At 36.0% G+C, this 23032-nt stretch overlaps 1 protein-coding gene across 2 annotated transcripts in view; it reads left to right on the forward strand.

The window, feature by feature from the left end:
• The first annotated feature begins 302 nt into the window (after positions 1 to 302).
• LOC131956927 (uncharacterized) overlaps positions 303 to 23032 on the forward strand; it is a 28442-nt gene continuing 5712 nt past the window's right edge. Inside the window, exons 1-14 of one of the 2 annotated variants that reach the window (XM_059321564.1) lie at positions 303 to 466; positions 8492 to 8586; positions 8685 to 8777; positions 8954 to 9082; positions 10179 to 10255; positions 11791 to 11879; positions 12898 to 15647; positions 16967 to 17339; positions 17871 to 17947; positions 19285 to 19389; positions 19600 to 19679; positions 19985 to 20036; positions 20142 to 20493; positions 21852 to 22071. In XM_059321564.1, the coding sequence (XP_059177547.1) occupies positions 319 to 466; positions 8492 to 8586; positions 8685 to 8777; positions 8954 to 9082; positions 10179 to 10255; positions 11791 to 11879; positions 12898 to 15647; positions 16967 to 17339; positions 17871 to 17947; positions 19285 to 19389; positions 19600 to 19679; positions 19985 to 20036; positions 20142 to 20493; positions 21852 to 22071 (4640 nt within the window). In that variant the 5' untranslated portion in view covers positions 303 to 318. The remainder of the gene's footprint in view (positions 467 to 8491; positions 8587 to 8684; positions 8778 to 8953; positions 9083 to 10178; positions 10256 to 11790; positions 11880 to 12897; positions 15648 to 16966; positions 17340 to 17870; positions 17948 to 19284; positions 19390 to 19599; positions 19680 to 19984; positions 20037 to 20141; positions 20494 to 21851; positions 22072 to 23032) is intronic. The other variant, XM_059321565.1, reaches the window with a different exon arrangement.

The raw sequence follows: 23032 nt of genomic DNA on the forward strand, positions 1-23032 counted from the left end.
GAAATTTAGGCTTTCCTTTAAAACTCTTGAAATAAAATATCTTCTCTTTCGTATCTTTGAAATTTATGGTTCTCTTTTAATAATACTATATTTGTCAAGAGATAATAAATTTACAATTTTTTTCTAGAAAGATCAAGAAATATTTTGCTGTAGTACTTTATTAAATTAGTACTTGCTAATTATCTAGAAGAGAAAAAATACTATTATTCATCCTCTAATTTTTTTATGTAGAAAAATTCTGGTTAAGAAATTAGCATTTTAACTCTGCTTAATCTGGCATGTATTCTATTATTAGCATAATAGAACTATTTTATAAATATGGCGTCTGTAGGCGAAGGCGACTGTCACAAAGACCCAAACTTCGCAGTAATTTGTTCATTTTTTGATAAATTCTCAGAACCACTCGGTTTACCACACGTTACATATACTGATCTACAAAGATATTTGGAGGATACCTCTAACGATGGTAGGATAACTAGAATTTTCTCGATACAAGTCATGTGCAACAACGCCGAGAGCGAGTCCTGCAGGCAATCGGCAATGCTAACAACTAGAATCTAGAAATCTAGATTCATCTACTAGATCTAGATCTAGATTCTAGGATCTAGATATAATTTTATTATACGATAGAGATCTAAACAAATAATTAAAGATTTAGCCTAGAGATAGATGTAGATCTAGACATTCTATCTTTATTTATAATTAGACCACTCGCTATTCACAAATGTAGCTAGTCTCATAACGCAAGTTGAATTACCTCCCCTGACTCGCTTTTTATAACCACTTTTTAGTTGGTTTTTTTTTTCAACCATGTTTTGGCACTGTTGCCAAAAATAGCATTCACGCAATAATATATAGATAGGTAACTCTGTTTGGCGTCTACTACACATGATCTACATCAGGGGTCTCCAAACTTTTCAGTCCGAGGGCCTCATTAACTATCGAATTTCAGTTCAGGGGCCAGTTTCTTCCTCGCATGTCTTTTATTTTTCTGGGCAAAGTTCCTCAGCCATCACCAACAAACGGTTTTTCCTTCGGTAAAACCTTAGTTTAGCATCGGTTATTATTCCGGAATCGTATAGCAGTAAAAAACAGTAAAACAATGCCAAAGTCTGTCACACACTTCCGGAATTCACCGGAAGTACTGTAAACCATACTTTATTTGACGTCATCTTTTATTTTTATACAGAATGTTTAAAATTTGGATAGATTTATTTTTGTAATAATTTTTACATTTTGTAATCATTTTTACTATTTTTGTAATCTAGATTTTTTTACTTGGCCTAGCATCTAGATATCTAGCTAGATCTAGATCTAATTAATTAATGGTCGCAAATCCGCTGCAAGCCAAAAATATTAAATTATTACATTTGACTTCATTTATTATATTTATATATTTATTTATTTATTATATTTTATATTTTTTTTTTATTTTTAGATCTACTAATTTAAATCTACTATTATATTTATTCTTGTTTCCATTTGTCGATTAAACTTAAAAAATTAAAACATTAATTTACTACAATCGACTTTCAATTTATTTATATTTCAGTGGTCAAATAAACTATGGTTTACCGTAACTCTAGTTACCGAAACTCAACAAACATTACCCGATAATTTCCGACGCCTAACAAAGGTTTTACCTTTCCTTCGACAAAAAGATCTCCGAGGGCCGGATGAGATGACTTCACAGGCCGTAGTTTGGAGACCCCTGATCTACATGATAGATCGTTGAATGGCTGACAAGCTGATATAAAAATTAGGCCTATTGCGACTGGATGCAATTTACATGAAAGCTGAGCTACATTTAGAAAAGACTAAATTCATGTAAAATATCAAAATTTATACTTTAACTGATACTTGATAACTGCAGTTCAGCCGTCCATTTATCTTTTAAAATGTATCTTTAGAATTTCTGTACCTTTTGGCAGTAGTTCAGGAGCATCACTGCACCAAACCCACCCCTGTACTGCAGATCTGAATTTTTTCCCTGTGCATTCGTGCTGGCCTACCACATAGCTATAACTAGCTAGGCCAATGCCGTTGCCGAGAAAATCGGACAAATCGGCTTTTCCCTACCCCCTGCATGTTTAACTCTGTTTTTTGCATGATTTTATTGTGTTTATATTAACATGTTATACACCAATCTGTTAGTAATTGAATAACCTTTTAAACTGTATAATTTTGATTTTATTATGATTTCAAACGTTGAAGAAATCACCGATTAAATAGCATTTTTTACCCTCCGCGGCGACGTGCCGATTAGGGGGGAGGCTTTTTCGCCTTTTTACAGGGATGTGACTTTTCCGAATTTTAGCGGAAATCCGATTTTTCCGTTTCAGCTGCAATTTTCCTCCGCTGATTTAATTTTTGCCGAATTTTTCCGCAGATCTTCGATTTTTGCCGAAGTTTTTAAAAATTAGGAAAAAAAAACCAACGAAAATGACATGTAAGGAAACGGCCGACTTGCGCATTCCATATATTCGTATTTAAATCGAGAATTACAGTACTTAGGTCAAATATGCACATTTCTTTTTAATTAGACGATTGCTCTAGGTCTGACGGTGCTAGATTAAGATGAAATATTGATCTAGGTCAAGATTCAGAATTTCAGTATTTTTTCAGAACGCAAATTTTTTGTCCAAATTTTCCGCTGATATCAGTTGAATATTTATCAAAAACGCGGGAAAAGTAATCTAAAATAATGCCTTTATTCAAATGACTCGCATCTCACAAGCCTGGTATCCTAGCTATCGATATAGCCTAATTTACCTTTCTGTATTTTAACCCACCCAAATCTACAGTCTCTCTGATTTTATTTAGCTATCTAAAATTAATATTAAAATCCTCGCAAAAGGTGACTATGAAGACCAGACTAACCCCCCCCCCCCCCCCCCCCCCCCCCCCGTAGCAACCGTGGCTCTTGTGACCTCACCTTGACCCCCAAGTACGTGTTTGGTACTGCTTGTGGGAAAAAATTAAAATGACGTCACAGTAATTTCAAATAGCTGTTCCTGCAATACCTATGCTATAGGCCTACAGATTTAAAAAAAAAAAAAACTGATCTCAACATGACTCCGAAGAAAAAATACGATATGGACTGTTTTTAAAAAGGGGTCTTCCATAAATAACGTCACACTCGGGGGGGGGGATCCGTAATTTTGTGACGTGTAATGAGGGGGAGGGGGTCAGATAGTGTGACGTCATATTTTTTATTTTAAATAAGTTATGTTAGAAACTGAATTTTAGCCGTTATTACGCATTTTAGAAAACTTTTTAAAATTGTAATATAAATTAATTAAAATACCTTACGTTGGTCGAGCTCAGTCAATATTTTAGAAAAAAAATCGATTTAAAAAAAAAATTCAAATTCAATTTTGAGGAGTGGGGGAGAGGTTGTTGGCTGAGGTGTGACGTCATTTTAGGGGGGGGGGGGGTCTGTCTTTTGTGATGGAGAGGGGAGGTAAAAATCGTAACAAAAATGTGACGTCATTTATGGATGACCTGAAACACAAACAATTTACAGCCAGTCAAAAAACAAAATTACGATGTGGTTTGCCTATCCAAATGATTAACTTTGGTTCACATATCAGACACTTTCTAATTTCAGCTAATCTGGTCAATTTCATTTTCCATCACCTGAACCCAAAACTTTCAAATTACAATTAATCTGAATCTAGGCATTTTACAGTTGAAGACTAACATTTTTACCACGCCAATCTTTAAAAGGATATAAGGCATAATTTAAAATTGAAAAGAAAAGTGTAACTAGACTAGAACAGTACACTTTAAATTAACTAAATGTTGAACTCATTTGCCACTTTTGTTATATTGTAAATGTAATTTTTTTTTAAAAAGTTGTTTATAAATTAAACATTAAATTGCAATTAGACAAGACTTTCAATGTAATTTTAGAGTAACATAAACTTCTTTTATTTATAATATTAGCTATATTAAACGATTAATTAGAACAGTAATGGCGTGAGACTGCTTTAACTGCGATAAAAAAAAATAGATAAAACATATTGAGTTCTTGGCCGAAGAAAATTTCCTAATTTTTTTTCCTGGTCTGGTCACATCCCTGTTTTTAAAACAGGGGTGTTACTTTGAGTCTATAGACTCTTCGAGTTTTCGTACTACAACTGTGAAACTTGGCAGAAATACAGATTAGATGTAGACGTATACAGCGCAGGGTTCGTCGTCAAAATATATTAAATACTTTTGGAGATATCGTACAGCAAAGTTGAACCAAGTTTCCAGGGTTATTTATAGACCGATTTTTAATTTGAACCCTGCGCTGTATTGCTGAAATCTGGACGTTTATTAATATGTATGATATGTACTATAATGCCCTAAGATAGAGACGTCTATAGACTTTGAAGTGGACCGAAAATCAAAACATAACGCGCCGACCGCTGTCCGACTGAACCGCTCGGCTGTGCTTCGAATCGCCGTCTTTAAACAGACGACGCGTTACAAAATATTTATACACGAATCGAGTTTACATACTACAACAGTGAAACTTGACAGACATACAGATTAGATGTAGACGTATACAGCGCAGGGTTCGTCGTCAAAATATATTAAATACTTTCGGAGATATCGTACAGCAAAGTTGAACCAAGTTTCCCGGGTTATTTATAGACCGATTTTTAATTTGAACCCTGCGCTGTATTGCTGAAATCTGGACGTTTATTTATATGTATGATTTTCTCTACAATACCCCCAAATAAAGCCGCCCATACATTTTAAAATGGAGCAAAAATTAAAATTAACGCGCCGACCGCTGTCCGACTGCGTCCTCTGCTGTGTCGATCTACACACCGTGTGGCACATCCGAATGCCTGGTCATGTGACGCTAGGCGGTCGATCCGATTGGATGATACTGTAAACAATTTCTAAAGATAGATAGGCCTACATGTGTTCCCGTGTTAGACTCGACGGCTATTTCTATTTTATATAGATTAGATCTATAAGCCGACAGGCATGTTTCATAATTTTGTCCTTACCCATTTGAAGGGGGAAAAAGTCTTATTAATATTTACGGCTCAGGTTTCAAATTTATCTTGTTTTTAAAATTAATCCAGGTGGTTACTGTCCGATTATAACAATTCTGCGTTTCGCGTACCCTAATTTCATTTAAAATTAGAGCATTTCTTTTTCATAAAAACGGCTTTAATTTTTTTCCCGGTCCCCCTTTTTTTCACTACACATTTAAATACGCTTAACAACGTGGAGGATACTAGCCTGTAATAATTGACCAAAAAGGGATGGGGTGGGTGTGGGTGGGCATTCTGTATAACACCCAACGTAACACCCATAGCCTACGTAAGCCTCACCCCGCCCCCACTAGTCAGTGACGCGACGAGCCGATGGTCGTCGCCTTTGATGTTGTACAACACCCGTACGGTACCTACTCAGTTCGTGGTGGATTCATACCCCACCTACCTCCCCCTTCACTTTGTGGAGTTGATGTTACTAACCCTCGGGCATAGATCAAGAAATCTTGCCAGACTTTTGTCTCTGAAAGTACATAATATTCGTCTGACACGTTCATCGGGTTGGCTGACTAGCCTATCCAGCGGTCGTGTTTACGTAATAGGGCAATAAAATTCGTTGGTCAGAAGATCTGGCTAGTCAGATTAAACAAAATCTAGGCAAAAGCTGATGGTGGTACACGTGTCTGTGTATAGCCAAACATGGTGATCTTACACAATTTCTAGAGTCTACAAGATCTACACAGTCAAGCACTCAAACACGTGCTTTTTTCTTAAGAAAGTTTTTAATTGTAAAAGGCCAACTGGTAGGCCTACAAAAATACATAAGCCTACTTACTACTAGCATAAACATTGGGCTTAAATATAATTTATGTTATAGACCTATAACTTACACTAGATCTATACCTTGTGCAAGTTTTTAAAAAAAAATTTTCCTCCAAAAAATATTTTATTGAAATTGTAAAAAGGAATAATTTTAATATGGGTAATAATATTACGTAATTATCATAAAGCACACTCTGATTCTGATCAGACACATTTGTGACTAGACTAATTTTATAGCAAAATAACAAGAAATATAATTATAATGAAATAGGCCTAAATTTTGGAATAGAGTAGGCCTAAAGTATTGGACATAGATTACATAACATCTTTTAAGAAGTTACATAATCACAAATTTACTATTGTAATAGCATTCTTCCCTTTGTATTGTAAAACTTGATTAGTTATATATTCTTTTAGTAGGCTGTTAACTTGAAGTTAACTGACAATGAGCAAAAGTGATTTCAAAACTAATTAATGGTATATTTTGAGCAAAGGGTGGTATTACATAACCTTAACATTTGATAGTTATGTAACAATGTTGGACCATTTTAAATACTACCATTAGCTTTAGCATATATAAATGTCATATTATAGATTAAAACAGTGTTACATTTAAACAATTACTTCTTATCACATTGATTATTAGATGTTTTAAAAAAATTGAAAGGGGGGGTATTACATAATCTATGAGATTAGTCGATTATGTAATCGAAGGACACTTTTTAAAATAGCATCATTGGATTCGGCATACAAAAATCTATAAAATACCATAACATGACATCAATTGATGAAGTCTGCTTGCTTTAATACCACTTTTAGTGAAAAACTCTTTAAAATTTGGTCCATACCCTCCCAGTATTTTTCCTCTTTCAGGGTCTACCCCGGTTGTCTGAAAAAACTGCTATTTTTTTATGACAGAAAAATTCATAACTTTTTTGTTTATGGTCAGATTTTGAAAATTTAAACTGATCTGTAATCAGATTGACAGCCCCTATCCAAATATGTAACTTTTATATTGTTTTACTGAAATTAAATTTTTGCATTGGCCTAGCTACATAACTACAAAGGGTTAATGCAAAGGCAAATTTGTGATTCTTTAGGCAATAAAAATTTTCAATAAAAATGTATGCTAAAACATTAAAAAGAGTCAATAAATAATTATGAAATAAATCTTATTCTTTTTGTAGAGAAAATATAAATTTTGAAAGTGTGTGCTCAAAAATTCAAGATTAGTATATACTAGTTACATTTATCAATTTGCAATCAGCTGTGTGCTAGGAAATATGATGCGCTTTCTACTCTTTGACGTATGAACACTCTTCTGAAAAATCAGAGCATACATATATGTAGGTCAAGTATAATAGACATATTGTAAGTGTAAATGCTGTGATAAAAATAATAAATTTAAACTCTGGAATTCATAGTAAAATGTGAGCATATAACATTCTAAGCAGAATAAATTACATATGCTGCAGAAGAATACATTAACATATTTTAATCTATATATATAATTCTCTCCTGGGAGCCGTTAGAAAACAAGCTGCAAGCGCCTCCTTGCAGTCCCCTCTCTTTCTCTCTATCACTATCACTACCACCCCCACCCCACCCCCACATTGTCTGGTGAGCTGTGGTCACGCTAAATGTTTAAATGTTTACAAAGCGTAGAGCAGTAGAGCCGGGTTTCTATTAGGGGCAGATAATTTAGTTCGATTTTAAACTTACAGGAGGTAACTAAGAAATAACTAAGAGGAGGCTGCTTTCACAGGGGGGGGGGGGGGTTAGTGTTTTAAACTTAAAGCAAATATTTTCAGTGGACTGTTGAATTCACAAATTATGAATTACTGAAAAGTAGAAAATAAAACAACTAAATAGCGGCGTATGATACGCTGCGGGTCGGCTCGTACATTTTATTACACTAGTGTTCTCTCCACACTGTTAGTGTGCCATTTTTTTAATTTAAAAAATCATGGAAAAATATTTCCGAGCTTTTAAAATTAAACTGAAATTACATAATTTTGGAAAGTATTATTTCTTGCGTTATTATTGCAGTATGTGTAAATCCAAGAGATGATAACTTCCATCAGGATTTGCATACTTAGCACCCTCTGTCACAGCACAAAATATTAGCAAAAAGGAATGTTTCAAATATTGCTAAAGCAGTTTCCAAAAACATAGCTTTATTTATTAATATTAACAAAATTGTAGTGCAATGCCTGTTTAGGAAGATTATACCAATGATGATAAAGAGTGTCATTTGCTGTAAAAATCTGTTTTCTGTAGTATCTAGTTTCAAATCTTCTATAATGCAATGATTTCATAAAAGATAATTTTATTTATAATAACCATAATAAAGAGACTAAATTAACTGTGTTATTTACTTACTTGACTAAGATTATGGTGCTATTCAACAACCTATCTCAGATCTCAACTTGATCAACTGCTAAGATAGCAATTAAAAAACTAGTTTCAAAGGTTTAAGCCTATACTCCTCTTTATGTCAGCTGTAGTGACTCAACAACTTATCTGTTTACAAAATGGCCATTGTTGAATAATCCAACTACATTTGATTATATGCTTATTTTCTCTCATTTATGAAGTTTATTTAAAAGAATTATGTTAAACGTACTTTTACCTGTTTTAAAAATAAATTGTGATCCTCAATTTTCCAGTTTCTAAAATCCTTATTGACATTCATGTGAGGCTACTGAGAAGAATTGGAAAAACATCTGTGACGTCTGAACGCTTTGAAAAAAGTATTGTTAAGGTTAGTTTTTTACATTAATAGTTTCAATTGTGGTGCAATTAAGCAGTAGATTTAAGCTTTTTGTAGTTTTTATAATTGCGTTCAATTATTGCTTACAGTTTTTACACCATTTTTCTGAATTTGATGCTTGGGAAGTTGAAAGCTATGGCTACAAGCATGCTAAGCTTGCCACAAAGCTGAGAATACTCAAGGTAACATAATCTCAGTTTATTTTACTGTGTCAATGTTTCATTTGTATTGGCTTGCTTTTGTTTTAACTGAATAACTAAAATTTCATTGAAAATCTGAGTTCTAAAATAGTTGCCTAGCTCCTGCACAATTGGAATTGAGTTATTTACAGCCCTTCCTATTTTTGTTTTGTGTCCAGAATCTTATGGAATGTCAGTTTGACTTCAATCTAAAATTTAAGGAGAAGGTAAATGAGAGTAGTGCAGAAGATATGCGTTTGCTTCCTATTGGAAGGGATAAGGAGGGACAAGCTTACTGGTACCTCTTGGTAAGTTGGATTCTAAACTTGTGCTATTTGATGTTACTATTGCCTGTTTCTAAACTTGTGCTATTTGATGTTACTATTGCCTGTTTCTAAACTTGTGCAATATGACATTCCTATTGCCTGTTTCTAAACTTGTGCAATATGACATTCCTATTGCCTGTTTCTAAACTTGTGCAATATGACATTCCTATTGCCTGTTTCTAAACTTGTGCAATATGACATTCCTATTGCCTGTTTCTAAACTTGTGCTATTTGACATTCCTATTGCATGTTTCTAAACTTGTGCTATTTGACATTCCTATTGCCTGTTTCTAAACTTGTGCAATATGACATTCCTATTGCCTGTTTCTAAACTTGTGCAATATGACATTCCTATTGCCTGTTTCTAAACTTGTGCAATATGACATTCCTATTGCCTGTTTCTAAACTTGTGCAATATGACATTCCTATTGCCTGTTTCTAAACTTGTGCTATTTGACATTCCTATTGCATGTTTCTAAACTTGTGCTATTTGACATTCCTATTGCCTGTTTCTAAACTTGTGCTATTTGATATTATTATTGGCTGTTTCTAAACTTGTGCAATATGACATTCCTATTGCCTGTTTCTAAACTTGTGCTATTTGATATTATTATTGGCTGTTTCTAAACTTGTGCTATTTGATATTATTATTGGCTGTTTCTAAACTTGTGCAATATGACATTCCAATTGCATGTTTCTAAACTTGTGCTATTTGACATTCCTATTGCCTGTTTCTAAACTTGTGCAATATGACATTCCTATTGCCTGTTTCTAAACTTGTGCTATTTGACATTCCTATTGCCTGTTTCTAAACTTGTGCTATTTGACATTCCTATTGCCTGTTTCTAAACTTGTGCAATATGACATTCCTATTGCCTATTTCTAAACTTGTGCTATTTGATATTATTATTGGCTGTTTCTAAACTTTTGCTATTTGATATTATTATTGGCTGTTTCTAAACTTTTGCTATTTGACATTACAAAATAAAAATGGGTTGATTGCCAAACCAGGAAGACTTCTGACAGTTTTTTATAATGTGTGTTGTTCTATAGACCTGCTGTTTTTTTTTTCTATTAGGATAAAGAGATGAATTTTTTGGTGTACAGAGAAGAACAGGATGATGAAGCAGCTGACACTTGGCAGCTTGTGTGCAGGTAAATATTGGTCTGCCAGTCTTGGTCGCCATGACAACATAGTTCAGGCTGCATGAATATTTTGACTCCATAAAACTGTTGATACCTAATACATGGTTCCCAAAGGGGTCATCTATTTACAGGGGTGCCACTTTTCTGGGATATCCCAGATTTCCAGTTCCGAAAATCATATTTTTTCCTCTTCCCAGATTTGCAAGATTTGAGTTTTAAAATTTCAGGGTTTGCAGTTTTAAAAAAAAAGATCGTTTTAAGCTTGAAAATTTTGGCATTGTAGAAATCGTTATCGTCAAGACTCCCGCTAATGACCCTTTCTGTCTTTCGACATGCGTCGGCGGTACAGTATCCACCTCTGTATAAACCTAAAATTAACATTGTTACTCCGTCACTTTCGTGGCCTTTGTCTACCCAACATAGCAGAAGTTTTGTGAGAAAAAATAGCTAATAGCAAATGACATCATCAACAATCTCACGTGCGTTATGGACCAAATACAAATCGGCTATATCAGATGGGTGAGGCTGTAGACTTTTCGATGTCATTCTTGGTGTGGCTCTCTGGCTTTTTCTGACGCAATGGGTTGGGGTAAAATTCGCATTATTTACGTGACGTCATCAATGGGCTACCATTAGGCTGTATAATAAAAATAACTAAATCCTAACATTACTAGCTCCTAGGGGGAAGGGGGGTCTGTAATTTTGTGACAGTGTGTGATTGGGGGGAGGGGGAGGTTCAGATGGTGTGACATCACACTTTTGCATTATTATTATATATTATATATTGTTAATAATATAAGGCAGAAAAATACTATTTTTGCAGCATGTTTTGAGAGGTCTACTAAATTTTTGTAGACCTTCCACATTAGTGGGATGGGATGGGGGAAGCTAAAATGTGTATGACATAAATGGAGGGGAGGGGGAGAGCTAAGCTTTTCTCACATTCTGGTGTTCATCTTGAGTCTCTATTGTTTTATGAAAGCTATAACTTTTGTTAAAACTTAAGTTATTTTGTGCACTCTAAGGGGAAATGGGCTGAATTTTGTTTTATGAAAGCTATAACTTTTGTTAAAACCTAAGTTATTTTGTCCACTCTAAGGGGAGATGGGCTGAATTTTGTTTTATGAAAGCTATAACTTTTGTTAAAACTTAAGTTATTTTGTCCACTCTAAGGGGAGATGGGCTGAATTTTGTTTTATGAAAGCTATAACTTTTGTTAAAACTTAAGTTATTTTGTCCACTCTAAGGGGAAATGGGCTGAATTTTGTGGCTGGCATTCCCAATTGTTACATAAATATATGCAACTTTGTGGCTTTTCTTATTGTTACATAAATATGTGCAACTTAATGGCTTTTCTGATTGTTACATAAATATGTGTAACTTTGTGGCTTTTCTGATTGTTACATAAATATATGCAACTTTGTGGCTTTTCTGATTGTTACATAAATATATGCAACTTTGTGGCTTTTCTGATTGTTACATAAATATATGCAACTTTGTGGCTTTTCTGATTGTTACATAAATGTGTGCAACTTTGTCAACAGTGACAGACAAGAGCTTGCCAGACTGGTCAATTCTCTACAAAGTGAAGCCAACAAAACAGTGAAAGAAGAAGAAGATAAAGCCAGCACTAGTAAGTCAAAACTGATCCATTTTTACTTTCTCGTATATACCAAGTATAGAGAAAGTATTGTAATTGAGATTTTTACAAATCTCGACGTTTTACACCTCATTGATACGGAAAAACATAATTTTGCAATCTTGTCTGTGTGTCTGTCTGTCTGTGTGTAAACACGATAACTTGAGTACCGTTACAGCTAGGTTGATGAAATTTCATATTTAATTATTTTATCAAAATCGTAGATACTGATCAACTTTTGAGCGATTTCCGATAACCTGAAGTGGTACTTTTTCTACTTAGAATTTTTCAAAAGCCTATAACTTGAGTACTATTTCAGATAGATAAATGAAATTTCACATGTAAGTAAAAGATCTAATTCTCTACCTTCTGTCAAATTTTGAGTAATTTCCGTTGACTGGAAGTACTAATTTACGCTATTTCCGATTTCTCAAAAAAACGCATGTGAATTTATAAAGTACTAATAATATTGCGCACTATTATGCACATTTTGTTTTGGCGTTCGCTTGGTGCGCAATCCTTTTTTCTATGAGATTCTATTTTTAAAAGTTTAAGTAATTAAAAATCATGTCTATATTCCAAGTTTTATAAGAATATTCGAGAAAGTTTAGTGAAGATCACTTCCGGTTTATTTCTATCATCAGCACGTTTCCTACCTTTGTCAAAACATTAAGAATCAAATCAGGGGCTAAACTATATTTGGTAGTCAGAGCCATGCTTGAGTGGAGAATTATTTTTTTAACTTGAGCAACATGTGGCGCCAGTTACTAAATAATCAAATAAAGCTTTCATTTCCAACTGTAGAGCATTTTAAAAAAAAATTAGTAGCTACATAAATTTTCATATGAAGTTTTAACATTTTACTAATCTTATATTCTTTTTATGGGTGTGTTAAATGGAAATGTTTTCCTATTATTAGCTTTCTATTGAGAATGCTGTTGCTGGCCACTGTTAAAGATTTAGATATTTTCTTCTCTAGAGACACGGGCTTATGGATACCTTTCTGTTACAGATAGTTCAAGAAGTAGTAAGGAATCCACACCTGAAAAGGTCATCATTAAAGAGGAGTCTGTTGAAGTCAAGCTGGAAAAGAAAAGCAAGAAAAAACTTGGAGATCCTCTAAAACAAGAAGTCAAATCTGAAGATGAGCCAGAAACTGATCAGGTTCAAAATGTAAACAGACATGTTGAAAGTGAAGAAAAACTAGCTGGACAAAAGGAGGGCACAGGAACATTAGAGACCAAACCAACACAAGTCACACTCTCTCATTCAGGTGGAGGGAAGATGGCAGGTGAAGAGATTCCTGAAACTTCTGAGAGCAACTCTAAAGGGAATCAGGTGATGAAAGTCCAGACTAGTGCTGATAATCTTAAGAAAACACAAGTCACCACTGAAAGCACCACCAGAATAGATTCTGAAATCTCCCCTGAAAGCACAACAAGTAAGACAGATTCTGAAGTCACCACTGGTGAGACTTTGAAAACAGATCCTTGTATCACCACTGAAAGCATAACAAATAAAACAGATTCTGAAGTCACCACTGGTGATACTATCAAAACAGATTCTGAAGTCACCACTGGTGAGACTGTGAAGGTAGATTCTTGTATCACCACTGAAAGCATAACAAATAAAACAGATTCTTGCATCACAACTGATAGCACAATCCAGAACACTATAGATTCTGAAATACCCAAAACAGATTCTGGAGTCACCACTGGTGAGACTGTGAAGGCAGATCCTTGTGTCACCACTGAAAACATAACAAGTAAGACAGATTCTGTAGTCACCACTGGTGATACTATCAAAACAGATTCTGAAGTCACCACTGGTGAGACTGTGAAGGTAGATTCTTGTATCACCACTGAAAGCATAACAAATAAAACAGATTCTTTCATCACAACTGATAGCACAATCCAGAACACTATAGATTCTGAAATACCCAAAACAGATTCTGGAGTCACCACTGGTGAGACTATCAAGGCAGATTCTTGTGTCACCACTGATGAGACTATCAAGGCAGATTCTTGTGTCACCACTGGTGAGACTATCAAGGCAGATTCTGGAGTCACCACTGGTGAGACTATCAAGGCAGATTCTTGTGTCACCACTGGTGAGACTATCAAGGCAGATTCTGGAGTCACCACTGGTGAGACTATCAAGGCAGATTCTGGAGTCACCACTGGTGAGACTATCAAGACAGATTCTGGAGTCACCACTGGTTATACTATCAAGGCAGATTCTGTAGTCACCACTGGTGAGACTATCAAGACAGATTCTGGAGTCACCACTGGTGAGACAATCAAGACAGATTCTGGAGTCACCACTGGTGAGACTATCAAGACAGATTCTGGAGTCACCACTGGTGAGACTATCAAGGCAGATTCTTGTGTCACCAGTGGTGAGACTACCAAGCCAGATGTTGAAGTTGTCAGTGTTGAAAGTTTAACAAATGTGACAGAAGCCACTAAAAGCCCAAGTGATACTGACAGCAAAGAAAGTACTCAAGCAGTGCTTGTCTGTGCTAAAGATCCTCCAGACAAAGGAACAACAAAATTCAATGAGGAAGATGACCCTCATTTCTTGCTCAATAAAGACAGCTCAGAAAAAGGTCACCAGGCACATGACATTAATGGAGACATTAAAGAAGATGAAAACCTGTCAGCTGGTCGGGGGTCACAGGAAACCTGTGCGGAGAAAACCAAACATCCGTGTAACGGGAAACAAATGCCCAATGTTGTAGACAGTTCCTCTACAAGGGAACTCTGCTGTGTGGAACTTGAAATAAAAGCTAAAGAGGGTGAAACTAAAGAAGCCAATGAAAATTTGCTAGAGAAGCCTAAAACAAATCAAGTCAATGAAGTGGATAGTGAACCTGTTTGTGAACAGTCACATGAAATATCAGAAAGTTGTACAAATAGCCAAAGTAAAAAGACACAAGTAAAGTTGGATGTGGCTAGTAAAGAAAAAATGGATGTGGCTAGTATCCCTGTGGACCATCTGGTACGTACCAGTAAAGACTTGACAAACATAACTGGTTGTAAGAATGAATCACCACCTGAACCTTATGACACAAGCACAAAAGAAGAAAATGGTGAAGGGAGTCAACTCACTTCTCACAAGGGAGCTGATGAAAAGTCTGTAGATAATGGGCTCAGTGTTGAGTGTGAAGAAGCAAGTAAGTTGCAAGGTGAAGATCCAAAGGTAGCCCTAGAGGTACCAGACACCAGGGTGCTGTCAGTGGATGAACCTTTGGCAAAGCCAACAGCACAACCAGAAGAGGAAAAATATCAAACTACAGAGTCACACCCAGAAGGAAAACTGGCTGGGACCATTTGCAGTAATGAAGAAATAGATAATGTTTGTTCTGATGAAAAGATGAATAATGCAGCAGTTTCAGGTGAAAGGAAAATAAGTGAGAACGCTGAACATTCTCCTGGCCATGAATCTCAGCGCAAGTTGAAACGGTCTGCTCCAGAGCCAGGTAGTGATGAGTCTGTTCAGTCTGAGCCTAATGGCAAACGAGCCAAGCAAGCAACTAAGAATCAGAAAACACGAGGTGGACGGAATGCAGCGGCTAAGAGAAGAGCTAAGCAGCTGGTTAACAAAGACTCTGACAGTGATGACAGTGAAACTCCTCTCAGCCAAGTGAGAAGCAGGGTCAGAAACCTAAAAGGCAAGTCTAGTAAGACAGAGCAAGAATCTAAATCTGGAGCAGAGAATGATGAAGATGTGTCAGATCCTGCCAATGGGAAGCGTGCTAAGGTATTTGACAACATGTTGTAGATTGTACAGACTTTATTCTAAAGTGTTTTTCCCCAGATATCTCAGTATGCCCCATCAAAGAAATAAAAACATCAATATTTTGTCTGTCAGTATACCCCATCAAAGAAATAAAATCATCAATATTTTGTCTGTCAGTAGACCCAAATCAAAGAAATAAAAACATCAATATTTTGTCTGTCAGTAGACATCAAAGAAATAAAAACATCAATATTTTGTCTGTCAGTATACCCCAACAAAGAAATAAAATCATCAAAATTTTGTCTGTCAGTAGACCCCCATCAATCAAAGAAATAAAATCATCAATATTTTGTCTGTCAGTAGACCCCCATCAAAGAAATAAGATTAATATTTTTGTCTGTCAGTATACCCCAACAAAGAAATAAAATCATCAATATTTTGTCTGTCAGTAGACCCCCATCAAAGAAATAAAATCATCAAAATTTTGTCTGTCAGTAGACCCCCATCAATCAAAGAAATAAAAACATCAATATTTTGTCTGTTAGTATACCCCAACAAAGAAATAAAATCATTAATATTTTGTCTGTCAGTAGACATCAAAGAAATAAAAACATCAATATTTTGTCTGTCAGTATACCCCAACAAAGAAATAAAATCATCAATATTTTGTCTGTCAGTAGACATCAAAGAAATAAAATCATCAATACTTTGTCTGTCAGTAGAGCCCCATCAAAGAAATAAAATCATCAATATTTTGTCTGTCAGTAGACCCCCATCAAAGAAATAAAATCATCAAAATTTTATCTGTCAGTATACCCCAACAAAGAAATAAAATCATTAATATTTTGTCTGTCAGTAGACATCAAAGAAATAAAATCATCAATATTTTGTCTGTTAGTATACCCCAACAAAGAAATAAAATCATTAATATTTTGTCTGTCAGTAGACATCAAAGAAATAAAAACATCAATATTTTGTCTGTCAGTATACCCCAACAAAGAAATAAAATCATCAATATTTTGTCTGTCAGTAGACATCAAAGAAATAAAATCATCAATATTTTGTCTGTCAGTAGACCCCCATCAAAGAAATAAAATCATCAAAATTTTATCTGTCAGTATACCCCAACAAAGAAATAAAATCATCAATATTTTGTCTGTCAGTAGACCCCAACAAAGAAATAAAATCATCAATATTTTGTCAGTATACCCCAACAAAGAAATAAAATCATCAATATATTGTCTGTCAGTAGAGCCCCATCAAAGAAATAAAATCATCAATATTTTGTCTGTCAGTAAACCCCAACAAAGAAATAAAATCATATATATTTTGTCTGTCAGAAAAAGAAACCAGGTTCAAGCAGTGAAGCTCTGTCTGACGATGAGGTTACCCCAGCAAAAAAAGGCAGGAAGCTAACGCAAGCATCAGCCAAGGCCAAACCAGGGAAAACTAAAGGTAAAGCAGGTAACAAGACACCTGCGGCCCCAGGGGAGGATGACAACTCCGGCATCAGACGCAGCCTGAGAGTGAGACAGCTCAAGGCCAAAAGACCCCCCACACCAAGCTCGCCTAGTGAGGAGTCTGAGGCAGAAACAGAAGATGAGGATCCAGATAGACATTTTCTTGATGTTTCCTTTACCCCAGAGGAGGAGTCTGGTGATGAAGAGTTCAAACCAAAGGGCAGGAACTTTCAACGTCAGGCAGCTAGAAGTTGTAAGTTATAGTGCTAAATAAGAAGTGGGAGGCACATAACTTTATACAAAACTTAACATCAAGCAGCTAGAAGTTGTAAGTTTTAGTGCTAAATAAGAAGTGGGAGGCACATAACTTTATACAAAACTTTCAACATGAAGCAGCTAGAAGTTGTAAGTTTTAGTGCTAAATAAGAAGTGGGAGGCACATAACTTTATACAAAACTTTCAACGTCAGGCAGCTAGAAGTTGTAAGTTTTAGTGCTAAATAAGAAGTGGGAGGCACATAACTTTATACAAAACTTTCAACATCAAGCAGCTAGAAGTTGTAAGTTTTAGTGCTAAATAAGAAGTGGGAGGCACATAACTTTATACAAAACTTTCAACATCAAGCAGCTAGAAATTGTACTTTTATTAGTCAATGAAAAGAGTTATTTAAAAAGTGTTGCTTATGTTAATTCCTACAAATTGAGCTTAATGTTAGCCCTATAGCTTGATACATGCAACAAAAATTCTATTTTTCTTCACTTAATGTTTGTTAATGACTCATCAGGTAAAGAAAATGATGAAGATTTTGTCAATGATGACACACCTTGTGTGAAGTGTGGGAAGTACAATCATCCTGAAATGGTATGTAGATTTTATGAGCTTGTTTTAATCACATTAGAAATGTCATTGTAAATATATTTTGTCATGGTAGGGAGGGGGTGTGCGCTGTTTTGAACATTTTTGGATTTTTAAGTTTTTGAAAAATGCATTTTAAAATTCCTAAAGAAGTGCCCTGTATAAGTCAGGAATATTGTGTCACAATTTTAAAAAAAGGAGTTGTCTTTTTTCTAGCGTGTCTAGTAGTATTAATGTTTGATGCCGTTGGTTGATTTGTGTGACATAATGATTTGGGTTGATGATGTGTGATGATTTAAGTTGATGACATGTGATGATGTTGGTTGATTTGTGTGACATAATAACTTGGGTTGATGACATGTGCAACGACTTGTGTTGATGAGTGATGGTTCGTATGCTGTAATTGTTGATGTTTAATGATTTGACACATTGACATGTGTGATGATTTATGTTGGTGATGTTAGATGATTTGGGTTGCTAACATTGAATTAATGCTAGTGATGATTAAGAGGAATGATGTGTTCTGGCTAGTGATGATTGAGGAATGGTGTGTTCTGGCTAGTGATGATTGAGAAATGATGTGTTCTGGCTAGTGATGATTGAGGAATGGTGTGTTCTGGCTAGTGATGATTGAGGAATGGTGTGTTCTGGCTAGTGATGATTGAGAGGAATGTGTTCTGGCTAGTGATGATTGAGGAATGATGTGTTCTGGCTAATGATGATTGAGAGGAATGATGTGTTCTGGCTAGTGATGATTGAGGAATGGTGTGTTCTGGCTAGTGATGATTGAGAGGAATGTGTTCTGGCTAGTGATGATTGAGGAATGATGTGTTCTGGCTAATGATGATTGAGAGGAATGATGTGTTCTGGCTAGTGATGATTGAGGAATGATGTGTTCTGGCTAGTGATGATTGAGGAATGATGTGTTCTGGCTAATGATGATTGAGAGGAATGATGTGTTCTGGCTAGTGAGGATTGAGGAATGATGTGTTCTGGCTAGTGAGGATTGAGGAATGATGTGTTCTGGCTAGTGATGATTGAGGAATGATGTATTCTGGCTAGTGAGGATTGAGGAATGATGTGTTCTGGCTAGTGATGATTGAGAGGAATGTGTTCTGGCTAGTGATGATTGAGGAATGATGTGTTCTGGCTAGTGATGATTGAGGAATGATGTGTTCTGGCTAGTGATGATTGAGGAATGATGTATTCTGGCTAGTGATGATTGAGGAATGATGTGTTCTGGCTAGTGATGATTGAGGAATGTGTTCTGGCAAGTGATGATTGAGGAATGATGTGTGATGATTGAGGAATGATGTGTGATGATTGAGGAATGTTGTCTCCAGATCCTGCTGTGTGACAAGTGTGATGCTGGCTACCACACAGCCTGCTTGAGACCACCTCTAATGTTGATTCCTGATGGGGACTGGTTTTGTCCACCTTGTGAACATGTGAGTAGCTTCATTTATAAAGGCTTACCAAAGACTCGGGTAGCTATTCCTTACATGATCATTCTTATTGATTTGAACATCGCAAGCTGTTGTCTACTTTAGATACTTTCCAGTTACTATCCTATTTAGTGCATGATGTCACTGTAGAGATGTATTCAATTAGAAAATCTGTCTAGTGAATGACTCCCATTTCTCAATATATTTTTTCAGTCAATGCTGGTTTCTAAACTGCTTGAGTGCTTGCAAGCCTTAGATAATGCCAAGAAGAAAAAGGATCGTCTCAATAAAAGGTAATGGTGAGAGTAATCTCAAGAAATAATAAACATAGTCATTTTTCTTAATACCTTAAATGTTTGTAGAGAAAAAATAGCTTTGACTTTTTACTTACATGTCAAAATTTCATACCTTTCTTAAAAATTAGCATTTGGTACCCATATTTCTAGAATTGAAATATATTGTTTTAGAAAAAAAAATGACTAGGTATTGTTTGAACAATGTGATAGTATTCTTCTGTGTTTGATATCTTAACACTGCAGCCCCACTTTCTGTTCACTGAAACCATCTGTGGCACTCAATTGTTTTCTTTTATTCACAGACAAGAGAGACTTGCCTTTGTTGGAATTAATATAAGCAATATTTTGCAAAGTGTAAGTTTTTGTAACTGATTTTTATTATTAATGGAAGTAGTATGTGAAGTTTTTTCCAATAATACTTGAAATGGTTGAAATGACTTTGTGTATTTAATTGATCAGGATCGTAAAGATGGTCGATCTGAGAGGTTGAGTAAAACAGAAGATGAGCTCTCTGCTGTAAAAAAGAAAAAGATGGCTGAAGTTGAGTCAGGTAGCTCCACATCAGAAGAAGAGGAACCAAAAGTAGTTTACAAGTCAGAAAGGCTGGCACTCCGTCAAGCCCAGAATAGATCAAAACGTGAGAAACACAAACTTCGTAGGGCCAAACTGAGAGAAAGTCCTGAGATGGAAGTTTTGTCCAAAAGAACATGTCGCTTGCGTAATGCAGTAAGCTACCAGTTTAAAGAATTTGATGAACTCATTAGCAGTGCAATAGCAGATGACAAACCTTGTCGAAGGGAGAAGCCTCCAGGTGGGTGCCCTCTTTGTTTAGCTGCATTCTGTCTTCTTTACTAGAGTGACAGTTGGACAACTAGTTGTGTGGTCAGTGACAGTTAGACAACTAGTTGTGTGGTCAGTGACAGTTGTGTGGTCAGTGACAGTTGGACAACTAGTTGTGTGGTCAGTGACAGTTGGACAACTAGTTGTGTGGTCAGTGACAGTTGGACAACTAGTTGTGTGGTCAGTGACAGTTGTGTGGTCAGTGACAGTTGGACAACTAGTTGTGTGGTCAGTGACAGTTGGACAACTAGTTGTGTGGTCAGTGACAGTTGTGTGGTCAGTGACAGTTGGACAACTAGTTGTGTGGTCAGTGACAGTTGGACAACTAGTTGTGTGGTCAGTGACAGTTGTGTGGTCAGTGACAGTTGGACAACTAGTTGTGTGGTCAGTGACAGTTGGACAACTAGTTGTGTGGTCAGTGACAGTTGTGTGGTCAGTGACAGTTGGACAACTAGTTGTGTGGTCAGTGACAGTTGGACAACTAGTTGTGTGGTCAGTGACAGTTGGACAACTAGTTGTGTGGTCAGTGACAGTTGTGTGGTCAGTGACAGTTGGACAACTAGTTGTGTGGTCAGTGACAGTTGGACAACTAGTTGTGTGGTTAGTGACAGTTGGACAACTAGTTGTGTGGTTAGTGACAGTTGGACAGATAGTTGTGTGGTCAGTGACAGTTGGACAACTAGTTGTGTGGTCAGTGACAGTTGTGTGGTCAGTGACAGTTGGACAACTAGTTGTGTGGCCAGTGACAGTTGTGTGGTCAGTGACAGTTGGACAACTAGTTGTGTGGTCAGTGACAGTTGGACAACTAGTTGTGTGGTCAGTGACAGTTGGACAGCTGGTTGTGTGGTCAGTGACAGTTGTGTGGTCAGTGACAGTTGGACAGCTAGTTGTGTGGTCAGTGACAGTTGGACAGCTGGTTGTGTGGTCAGTGACAGTTGGACAACTAGTTGTGTGGTCAGTGACAGTGTAGAACCAAAACTAAATATGGTTTCAGTAACACTTTAGTAGAATGGTTATTATTATTTCTTGTTTTGATTATCCCTTCATCAAATTTTTTTCTTTATCTTTGTGTCATCACTTAAAGATATAAGTAAGACAACTAATGTTTCATTTTTTCACATTATTTTAAAACATTTGGTAAAATTTGTCGGTTTAAAGTTGATAACTTCCATGTTTATAAAGTTGGGACTGCTTGAAATGGCTGAATAAAGGCAGTTGTTATTAGTTGATACTGACATTTTTAGACTGAGAAACTGTGTTGCTTTATGCTTGCCTGTTGCTAGGTGTTTATGATTCAATGTCTTTTAAAGTTTTATTCTTCACTACCAGGTATCACGCTCCACTTTGTTTCAGGTATCAGCCGTGGTAAAGACATGTCCAACATACTGGGAGCATCTGATGAGGAGGATGAGAAGATCAGACAGAGGGATGGAGAATCTGGACATCCACCGCCTGTGCTGAAGAAAAGGTCCAAGAGGAAACTGACCAAACTGGACAGTGACGAGGAGCAGGAGGAAGAGGATGAGAGCGACGAGTTTAAAATTTCTGAGTAATTTTTTTTTTTATCTCTAGTCCTATTAAAGATGGCAAGACATCCAGGAGTGTGTTGAACTATTTTGTTTTAGTTTCTTTCTGTGTTGATAGTTGGGTGTTAGCTAGCTGTAGTGGTGAAGCTGGCTCAAGTCTTGTTTGAATAGCTTAATTATTTCTTAATAGTGGCATACCTTTATCTTTAGAGTAGACTCCTAAGTGTTTGTAATGTTGGTATAATGAATTTTATAATTCCTTGATGGCTAAAATGTTGTCAATCTGCTGCAGCTATGGCTAGAATATCTTGGCTAACTAGCAGCCATAGCTAGAGTGTCTTGGCTAACTAGCAGCCATAGCTAGAGTGCAAAGAACTGGGTGTCTAATAGTGCGCCAGTCAAAGACAACTTTATTGTTAGGTTTATTTTGGCTCATTTATTTATTTGATTGCCTGTCGTTAAAAATTCTTTGAAATAGGAAGGCTTGCTTTTGATCCTGATTGTTTTAAAAATACATTTTGCAGTGTTTTCTTGTTATGTTTGTGCATTGATTACCATGGGAGGGGACATGCTATACTTTCTTAAAGGGCTAACAACTATGGGATATATTTTGGGCTTATGGTTGGTGCGCATATTACAAGGGTGTAGGGGATGGTCAATCTTTTTGTTCTTGAAGGGTGGGGGAGCTTCATGCAGCCTTTCATTTTCTTTTTTCTTACTTTTGATGATTTAGAATTTAATACAACTCCCCAAGTTGACACAATGGCATTCACTTTTCTTCTTTACAATACACATGAATGCTTGGTGTAATGTTTTTCTTATGAAGGCAAATCTAACAAGTGTCACTCAGATATAGTCGTTGGTAAAAGCTATCATAGAAGCTATCATTGGGTGGCTTGAGAAATAAGCGGTGGTGCTCTATATGTTGTCATACATTGGTGCCCTGTATGTTGTCATACATGGGTCTGCTATATGATGTCATTC

This window comes from Physella acuta, unplaced genomic scaffold, assembly GCF_028476545.2.
Source record: "Physella acuta isolate Inbredline_101_S28 unplaced genomic scaffold, ASM2847654v3 ptg001187l, whole genome shotgun sequence".
In the NCBI taxonomy this organism is placed as follows: Eukaryota; Metazoa; Mollusca; class Gastropoda; family Physidae; genus Physella; species Physella acuta.